The sequence below is a fragment of the Ooceraea biroi genome, chromosome 1 (genome assembly GCF_003672135.1).
Source record: "Ooceraea biroi isolate clonal line C1 chromosome 1, Obir_v5.4, whole genome shotgun sequence".
NCBI classification, from domain to species: Eukaryota; Metazoa; Arthropoda; class Insecta; order Hymenoptera; family Formicidae; genus Ooceraea; species Ooceraea biroi.
In genome coordinates, this window is record NC_039506.1 from 13,410,515 (window position 1) to 13,421,711 (window position 11,197).

An 11,197-nucleotide genomic window follows, 5' to 3' on the forward strand; every position below is an offset into this window, starting at 1 on the left:
TACACAAAATGAATTTGTTTGGGCCAGAAATCGAAGTAATGACAATAAAACTTTCGAAAGGAAATTCCTGAAAAACAAGGTTTCTTGGAGCCATTCCTATAATCGCAATTATGCAAATTTCTTGCGTCACTTCTTACTGATTTTTGTTCCTCTGTTACAAACAATTAAAAGTACTTACATTTTACTTTTATCTGGGCCAAACAATGTATGCACAAAATGAATTTATTTTGGCCAGAAATCGAGGTAATGACGATAAAACTTTCGAAAGGAAATTCCTCTTGCCGATTCATCTTCTCCTGTTACAAAATTACTTATCTGGGCCAAAAAATGTATGCACAAAAGAAATCGTTTAGCCAAAAATCGAGGTAATTCCTATCGATAAAAATACTTTGTTTAAAAAAAGGTAAAAAAGGGCGCCAAGTATGCGCGGAGTGTTATCTCGATTTAAAAAAATGTATGAAATCTTTAAATTGCGCGAATTACAAAGATTCAAGGATCTTTCTGTTCAACCCAAGTGGTAGTACCTTTATTTCTCCTTAATAAAATTATTATATCACAAAATTACCTTATTCAACCTAAATAATATGTATCGAAATACAATTGTATAACTACTTTTAAAAAATAACTAGAAAAACTTGGCGCGCCCGGGTCGCATTAAAACTACTTTACTTTACTCAACTATCGAACAATATTACACGAGTGTACAGCTTCATTAAATGAAAATGGAATAAATTATATATATATTTTTTTTATTATTACATAAGAGGAGGAAAAATTAACAGAAGACACTTTACTTTCTTCATTTTATTAGATTTCTCTTTAAATTATTAAATTATTAAATTATATTGTTATATTATTTATAGATATTATAATAAATGATATATATTATAATATAATACCAATGTGTACATGTGTGTTTTAATGCGACCCGGGCGCGCTAAGTTTTTCTAGTTATTTTTTAAAAGTAGTTATACAATTGTATTTCGATACATATTATTTAGGTTGAATAAGGTAATTTTGTGATATAATAATTTTATTAAGGAGAAATAAAGGTACTACCACTTGGGTTGGAACAGAAAGATCCTTGAATCTTTGTAATTCGCGCAATTTAAAGATTTCATACATTTTTTTAAATCGAGATAACACTCCGCGCATACTTGGCGCCTTTTTTTACCTTTTTTTAAACAAGGTATTTTTATCGAGATATCATGCATTTTTGTAATCAGGTATTCTATAAAGAGTGGGAAATTATAACATAACATGTATATTACTGTTACTTTGTGTTTGCTGGGATGTGTATAGTGAGCTTTATCAGGACTCTTTATATCAAAACTTTTATTACATCTTCGTATCATGGTCCTACTTATATTCACTTTGTACTGTATCTTACGATATTATCCTACCAGTCTCTCTCTCTCTCTCTCTCTCTTCCTCTCTTCCTGTCTTACAGAAAAAATATATGCATTTTTACCAACTATACCTTTATATTTTCGAAGCATATATACAGAGTGGTCCACTTAAATCGATCATCTTAGATATTTCACTTATTTTTGATGATACGAAAAAATGTGTAAGGAAAAAGTTGCACCGTTCGAACGGACTATCATGATGACAGAACGAAAATTTTTTCAAGGCTATTTTTTTCGGAGATTCAAAGGTCAAGATAATTTTTTTAAATGGAACTACATATTTTTGTTTGCGCAATTTTATAGCCAACATCGAGAGGAGTTTAGCGACCTATGACAACATGACCTTTAAATGATCTTGAACGCGAGAAACAGAAAACTCAAACTATGCTCTTCAACACAAAAATTTATTTAAGGAGGTGTTCGAAATGATGTCCTCCGACTTCAATACATATTCTAATACGATGCACAAATGATACTCTTACCCTTTCTATCATTTCTGAATTTATACTAGCACATGCATTCAAAATGCGCTCTCTCATGTTCTCTTGTGTAGTTGGTACATCATTGTAAACAGTGTTCTTTAACATTCCCCACAAAAAAAGTCTAAAGAATTCAAATCAGGAGAACGTGCTGGCCAACTAATATGTCCTCCTCTTCCTATCCAGCGTTCCGGAAACATTTCGTGTAAAACTGTACGTGCAACACGTGCGTTATGAGCCGGACAACCATCATGCTGATACCACATTTGTAAACGAGTTTCTAACGGCACCTCTTCCAATAAGTTTGGTAATTGTTGGGACAAAAAATCAGCATATTTTTGACCATTTAATGTACCATCAATAAAGAAAGGGCCAATGATTCGATTGTGTAAACACCACAGCATACATTAAGATTCCATGGACGTTGACGTTCTACTTGTCAAAGCCATCTTGGATTTTCAACGGACCAATAGTGCATATTTCTTCTATTTACTTGTCCATGGTTAGTGAAAGTTGATTCATCGGTAAACAATATTCTGTTAAAGAAGAATTCATTGACCTCCAACTGTTGTAGCGCCCATTGACAAAATTCTATTCGATTAATAAAATCATTTCCATGAAGTTCTTGATGCAATGTAATGTAATATGGATGAAATGAGTGGCGTTTAAGAATGCGTAAAACACTTGTCTTGGAAATACCAGTATTTCTTTGTATTTGTCGAGAACTGATATGTGGATTATTTGCCACTGCAGCCAAAACAGTAACTTCTGCTGGTTCATTAGTTTGCAAATGAGGTCGCATTTTCTTACGTGAACAAACACTTCCAGTTTCACGAAATGTTTTAATAAGACGGTCAAAAGCAGCGCGAGACGGTAAACGCTTTTCAGGGTATCTTTGGCCGTACATTCTCTGCGCCTCTGTAGAGCTTTTTCCGCTTTCACCGTAAATAAGAAGCATTTCTATTCTTTCCTCTTTCGTATAATGAGTCATATTTAAACTCTGATATCGAGAAACTCAGGAAATGAACTGAACTGCGAAAGCATTTCACGATCATAAATATTTACATACACATACACACACGCACACAATACATGTATGGAATTATTTCAATCTTACATTCCATTGAATTCCAGAACATGAGAGTGTTTACCGATGATTCAATGTTCACTAACCATGGACAAGTAAATAGAAGAAATATGAACTATTGGACCGTCGAAAATCTAAAGTGGCTTCGATAAGTAGAATGTCCATGGAGCCTTAGAAAATGTATTGAAGTCGGAGGACATCATTTCGAATACCTTAAATAAATTTTTGTGTTGAAGAGCATAGTTTGATTTTTCTGTTTCCCGCGTTCAAGATCATTTAAAGGTCATGTTGTCATAGATCGCTGAACTCCTCTCGATGTTGGTTATAAAATTGTGCAAACAAAAATATGTAGTTCCATTTAAAAAAATTATCTTGACCTTTGAATCTCCGAAAAAAATAGCCTTAAAAAAATTTTTGTTCTGTCATCATGATAGCCCCTTCGAACGGAGCAACTTTTTCCTTACACATTTTTTCGTATCATCAAAAACAAGTGAAATATCTAAAATGATCGATTTAAGTGGACCGCCCTGTATATATATATATATATATATATATATATATTAATTGCAATAACTTCGATTCGGACTGTTCATCATGAAGTAAATCCTGAATTTCTTAATATAATGGCTGCGTTCAGCAAAAAAAGCAGATCAGTAAGCGCTCAATGATTCTTCATTATGGTTGATTTCTGCACTTAGATCTAGCGAAAATCTAAAGACAAGAAACAATTATATTAACAAATCACTAAGCGGTCACTGATCTGCTTTTTCTGCTGAACGCCATTGCAAATCAGTAGATATATAATACAGTAGAAATCTTTATACGCGCGTTATGCAAATCATTTTCAATTATCACTAATTATTATGATAATTAATCAGTAATTACTGTGCAATGTGGTACAAAACACGGATGATAATATCGATACATAACGTGTTTTATTAATCATATGTAAATGCTCTACTAAGAACTATTACATATAAAATATACTTATTTCTTTCGTTAAAAACCAGTAAAAACCAGTTTGGAATAAACGTCTAATGCATCGTAACCCTATATAAATATCTATCATTGGAACTTTTCAAAGTATTAGATAGCCGTGGCTTGAAGTGAGTAATATTGAAAACTGAAGAGTTAATTTGGAGTACTTGATTGAAGTGTACATACCTGCAATCATAAAATTACATAATACAGATATAGTAAGCAATATATGTAGAAAAGTTATAAATTTCTACAAATACGTTACATAAATTATACATTCCTCTTAATGTATCTTAAAATATTAACAGGCTACAAGAATGGATATTATCTTTCTTATATTATGCATATTATGCATTCTTGTAATAATGAAAATTTTGCGGATGATGCATAGACAATATGTTGTTTGGAATAAAGTCAGACATCTTCCTCGGGACGTGTATCCTTTTATTGGTAGTTCGCTTGCGTTTATGAAGATGTCAGATCGAGGTGGGAAAGTTTGTAAATTAAGTGTTATTATTGCAGAAATGAAACATTTTCTAATAGTGTCATATATATGTATGTAATTAATGTAGTTATGTAATTAGTGAATCTAGTGCGAACGTGTGCTTTTGTCTGCAGAACGACTAGAATGGTGTCTGTCACTCAACGACAGATTTAAAGAAGGTATAGGCTTAGAATGGATTCCAGGCATGCCGATGATATTTGTATTCAAGCCTGAATTTGTTAAGGTAAGAATTAAATACTACCAAGTTTGTTTTCATTAATTGATTTAAATTACATTTTCAACTTTAAATATTATTGCTGTAGAAATCAAACGTTTCATAACAAGAATATGCGAAAACTTGATTTTTTCAACCAGAGATCTGTTTGATGATTTTTAATAATTCGAGTACACTGTATTCAATGGGGAAAACCGCATCTCTTAAAAGTCGCGACATTAGATGATTGATATACCATTTTAAAGCTAGAAACCTGAATTTTTCAGGTTTGAAAAAAATGAAAATTGAATAAGTAGTTCCGGAGATATTATCAAAAATGTAGATTGAAGTAAAATTGCATGAGGCATGTAATCTGGACGGAGATATTTTTGATAATATCTCCGGCATTTATCCAACCTCCGTTTTCTTTTCAAGTCTGAAAAATTCAGGTTTCTAGCTTTAAAATAGTGTATCGCACGACCTTTTAATGTCACGGGAAGTATTAGTTATATTAGTCTGAAACATGCTCTAAACAGTTATTTTCGCAACTTTGTCTCAACTTTTCGACAACTCCCGCGACTTTTAAAAGGGTACAGTCCATGCAGATTTTTTTCGCACAATTCAAACACAAAACTTTTTATTGAGAATTGATATAAAATTTTGCGTTCAATTTAACTAAAAAAATCTGTACAGGCTTCTCTATCAATTCAATACGCGTTATATGCCATTCTGACATTTGCTTGAACATGCAAAATTTTATTGTTAGTTCTGTTATTGCTGAATTTTAATCCGTCCTCATTTAGAAAGCAAAAAGAATTGTTGCAGATGGTTTGGAAACTCTGTATGTTTATATATTGCTAAATTGTTTTCTAGCCTATTTTTACTAGTACTGTGAATCTTGACAAGGGATTAGTTTACACCTTGATAAAACAAACCATAGGGAATGGACTTCTCACTTCTGGAGGTATAAATAAATAAACAAAATTTTCATGAAACTATTTCTATAATTTCATGAAATAGTTGTCATATGATAGACTTACCTTGTACATATGTATCTGTTTATTTTACTTTTGTTATATAATTCATTGGATTAGTTATACGTTTATTCGCTTACTTTGCTAAAACGCGAAACTGAAGTACAGAGAAAAGAAAATATATTCACACCATTTTAAAAATAATTGAAATGATAATAATGGACGTACAATGTATTTTTTACTTGGCTTCTATATTAAGGTTTTGTCAATATTCGATTATCTCCTAATATTCTGTTAAATAATACTACTTGTCTGTTTCATTTTCATACTGCTTCAGGAACACAATGGGTCCATGATAGGAAATTCATTGCTCCAACATTCCATACAAGTATATTGAACAAATATACCATGACTATATCGGAAAAAACAAATATCCTAATAAAATGCCTCGAGAAAGAAATCAAAAGAAATTCAGGCAATGCTATCCATATTGTTCCTTTCGTTGAAAAAGTTATTCTCGATATTACATGCGGTAACGTTTGTATAAATTATATTTATTACTTCGAATTTCAACTTTATAAGTGACATATTAAGAAGAAAATCTCACTACAAGAAATAAAAATAAATCTCACAGGTGTTAAATTGCAGATACAGCAATGGGAGTGAATTTACGAATCCAAGAAGTTGAAAGTAACCTTAAGTCTGTAATAGATAGGTCAGCTTACATATTTCGATACATCATTGTTAGATATTCTTAAACTAAATTTATTGAGAGTTAACACAGTATGAAAGGAACGAAACAATGTAAAGAACGTATATAAAGAATCACGGCTACACGAAACTACGTCTGCTCCGAAACGCGCCTGATTGGCAAGAGACCGGAGCACACGTCGCTCGGCTACAAGAACCGAATACTTGATCGTTTACACATGCGCACTTTCTATCGTATCGATTATCCTATCTATCGATTTAAACTTCGATTACATACATCGATTATATATCCCTTAACAATCATAATTAGTTATTCATCCTATTAATAAAATAATAACATTTATTAATTAAATAATATATATACATTTATAACTTAGTAATTGTATTGCTTAGAATGTTTCAATTAAACTTTGAGCGGATACTTCAACCGTGGTTCTGGATTGATTGGCTCTACTATCTGTCGAGTAATGGAAAAGAATTTAAATCAGTACTTAATAAATTTCAAAAATTTTCAAACGAGGTATGCTGAACACTGACAATATATACATGTTATATCATTAAAATAGTAGATGCGGAAATTAATTCGGTACTTTTACATTTAATAAATCATAACTCCTTTAAATTCAAATATCTTCCAGCAATTTAGTGGCTTTTGAAGTGCTACTCTTAAGGTCTAAAATGTGCTAGATATGTAGCTTTACGAAGCTGACAACATAAACTCGCAAAACAGTAACGGATACAATGATATTCGACAAGCAGCATATCAGACACTGCATTCTGTTGGTTTTCCAACTGGAGAAAAATGCTGCTCGGGCTGGAAAAATGATTTGCTCCGTTTTAGGGGAAAGTGCTGCAACGCATAAAATCTGTAAAAAGTAGTACCGTAAACTTCGGAGTAATTATTTCTGTCTTACCGACGAAAAAAGTGCTGGAGAAAAGATTTGAGGACGAGGAGCTCGAGAAATTATTCAATGGGAATCCTTCTCAGATTTAAAATGAACTTCCGTTACAAATAGGAGTAACGTGCAAACCCATGTTGGTTTATATAAGTTGGGGAAGATTCATAAAGTAAGACGATAAATTCCACATGAAATCAGCTCGGAGTCCAAGCAAACGAGATTTGAAATAGCGATCCTGGTTAACAAGATCCTGATAAAAGATACAAGATACAACTAGAAGATACAAGAAAATAAAAGATACTTTTACAAAAGCATTACTGGCGGTGAAAAGTGGGTTTTGTATGACAACCCTAAAAGAAGAAAATCGTGGATTGACTATGGTCAACCGTCGACATCGATCACGAAACCCAATATTTTCGAAAAACAAATTGTATTACCTATTTAGTGAGATATGAAAGGCGGGATAAATTATGAGTTACTGCAAACAATTAATGCCGTCTATTAGCAATGATAACTGGTTCGTTAGATCGGTGAAATAGAGGGGAAAAGTTCGTTTAGTAGTCATGAAACATGGCCAGTCATCTTACAGCTATAACGCTCGGCCACATGTTGCAAAAGTGACAAATATTATTTATTCGTAAAGTTGGAAAGTTCTGAGAAATGCGGTTTATTTGACCTCAGCAGTCTCTACAGATTACAATTTATTTTGATCGCTCCAGCAGTACTTGACCGATGCATATTTTAATCGCGTAATCCGCTAAAATAAAAGATATCCGAGAATACATCAAGGATTTCATTGATTCATAGCTGCCTTTTTTGCGAGAGAAGATTCGTCAGTTACTCGATAGATGAAAAAAAAGAAAATCATAATGAAGTTTTCGAAGATTGATATGTTTATTATTTTTCTATAAATAAAGACTCGATTTCTTCAACCAAAGATACCGAATTAATTTCCGCAACTAATATTAGCAAATATTAAGTTAATATACAATAGCAGTGTGTTAAGCGTTACAAAGATTGACCAAATTCTTATTACAAATAGACAACAATTTTTAGGTAATACGCAAGAAAAAATCTTTACGGCAATCACAAAGCAACCATGTCAGTATAAATAATGAAGACGAATTTGACATAGGTATGATTTGGAATGATTGAAAAGTCCAAGCGAATTTTTTAACAAAATTTAAAATCACTTTATATTAAGTATTAATACAAAGTGTTGCGTTGGAAGTTTGTTTGCAAAATTCGCACAGATTTTCTTGTAACGCAATATAATAATTTTGCTATTTTATATAAATTGTATTTAACAAAAACTTTTTTGCTATAGGTGCACAACAGAAAACAGGCTTTTTAGAATTGCTGTTAGACGAGAACGAAAAAACTGACAATCCCTTAAGTGATGATCAATTGCAGGCACAGGTTCATACATTTTTGCTTGCAGTGAGTCAAAAGTTTTATTTTCATGTATTTCAATTGCTATTGGTTTTATAATGTATATATAATAGATAAATCTGGGATAGATGGCCATAGTCGTTTTTTTTAGTGCGAAAAGAACACTGTCTGCTTCTCAATAATAAAATGTTAAAAAAATAAGCTAGTAGTATCTTAATGAAACATTAATGTTTATAAAACGAAACATATATATTTAAATTTTTACAAAAAGAATGTTAGAAATAGATTCGCTTTCATATACTAGAGAAAACTGACTCTAAAATTTAAAATTAGTTGAGCAACTTTAAAATTAACGTAAATATAAACAGAAGAGAAGAAATAATTTTCAAATTAAAATAAGACGTAAGCAAATTTCTTATATTTTTTAAAAAAGAGATTGAGAAAAATTGTTAATACTACCTCTTAGATCTTTTTCTTTCCTTCATGGATGTAGCGTTAAATACCTGATGAAAAATAAGAGGGAAATTTCGTAGAAAAATATAATAATAATGATAATTCAATGACAACTTGACCAAGTATTTCGAGGTGCTATAGCCACCTCTCATAATTATCCGAGAGAGATCAAAACACTTCGTTAAATATAACGGACGCAAGTGGAAATTGTACATCAGGCATACGCAGAGAGTTTTGAATAAACCTAAATTCTGTCAGTTTAAGCTAGATATATTTCTGATAGTTAAACCAAAATAGTAACACACAAAACAATTACCAGCAGACAGTAAAGATTCAAATAGAAATATTTTCTAAATTATCAAGCGACGCGGTAGCGTCGCGACGCCAAGTACATAAAAAAATTAATAGCCGCATGAGAAATAGCCGCTTGATACAGCACTGGCGTGACATCGTCGAGGCGCTACCAAGTAGCTTATCCGGAATTTACATCGTTTGACAGGTCACATAAACTTGTGATTACAATATCTCAGGAACTAAAGCCGTAATAAAAAATCTAACGGCACTTTTATAATATAATATGGGTGCACGCTTTCGAACGCGATCAATTAGAATTAAATTGGTGCAGGCAATCCTGAGATATTGCAATCGCTATGTTAAAACTGTGACGTTTCGGTTTTCATAGAATTCAGACCACTCACGTACGTATGCTCGCACAAACCCATGCAAAGCAATTTTGTCCCTCAAGCTTGCGTTCACACATGCGTTCATACATGCATGATTTAATTTATTCGACGACGACGTTGCACGACGACGACGACGATGACGACGTTGCACCACATCGACGTGCTGCAACGTCATACGGCAACGTCGTCGTGGTCGTGGTCGTCGTGGTCAACGTCGTTGACGTGGTGCAACGTCGTCATCGTCGACGTGGTGCAACTTCGTCGTCGTCGTCGATGTGGTGCAACGTCGTCGTCGTCGTCGATGTGGTGCAACGAAAAAAAAGTACAAAATCGCTTTGAATGTGTGTGTGCGAACGTATGTACGTGAGTCTGAACCTGATTTCGGAAAAGGAGAACGAAACGTCACAATTCTAACATTTAATTACAATATTTCAGGATTAACTGAACCATTTTTATTTGGAGTGGTCGCAACCGAAAGTTTGCACCCATATTATTATATAAAAGTGCCGTTAGATTTTTTATTACGGCTTTAGTTCCTGAAATAGTTTAATCATAAGTTTATGTGACATGTCAAATGATATGAATTCCAGATAAGCTATACGTTAGCGCTTGACGTCTATGCACTGAACTTGGTAACGCTCGATGTTTATGCAGTGACTCTCATTGTTCGGTACCTTATTGTTTATTTTTATGTACTTTTCTATAAAAACATTAAAAATTAATGAAATATAAAAAATGTTTACAAAAGGTAATGAGATCCCTCTAAAAAACCTTACGAAGGTAAAAGAATACGCCAAGTACATAAAAAAGCAAAACCAAATATGATGAAATCCATTGTTAACTAGCCAAGTACCTAGAAGCAATTCAGTTTGAGGATTTGTAATTTGAAATAATACTTGGCGTGCCCGGGTCGCATTAAAACGTACGTCCTATCTATACTGTATGTAAACTGTATGTGTAAATTATTTGTATTGAGTGAGTAATGAAAAGGGATATTTATAATCACTCCGCTAATGTGTAAAACTGTAAACGTATTTGTTTTAATATTACCAAATACAAAGATTTACGAAAGTTGCTAGGCGCGAGAAGTTGTTTATTACAAATGGCATGCCTAGCCATTGCCACTGCGATCGCTAGGCACTCGATCGCTAGGCGGTCGCATCTCGCCGCGCGCTTGCATTCGGCGGTAGGTCAGACTAATAGCACGATTTTTAATAATTAATAACTTGTTAACTATTGTGAAAATTGCAAAATGGTATAGGCCTTTCCATTCAGTTCAGTCCGCTTTATCCACTCACGAGCGTTGAGTCGTGAGTTACCGGACACCCTGTACACACACACACACACACACACACACACACACACACACACACACACACACACACACACACACACACACACACACACACACACACACACAGAGAGAGAGAGAGA

At 33.1% G+C, this 11,197-nt stretch overlaps 1 protein-coding gene across 1 annotated transcript; it reads left to right on the plus strand.

Moving 5' to 3' along the window:
- The first annotated feature begins 6,335 nt into the window (after positions 1 to 6,335).
- Positions 6,336 to 8,726, plus strand: LOC113561929 (cytochrome P450 4C1-like). Its single transcript, XM_026969574.1, has 3 exons — positions 6,336 to 6,856; positions 8,292 to 8,370; positions 8,563 to 8,726. Exons 1-3 carry the CDS (start codon positions 6,731 to 6,733, stop codon positions 8,724 to 8,726), a joined length of 369 nt encoding a protein of 122 aa, XP_026825375.1. The 5' UTR covers positions 6,336 to 6,730.
- Positions 8,727 to 11,197: the final 2,471 nt, after the last annotated feature.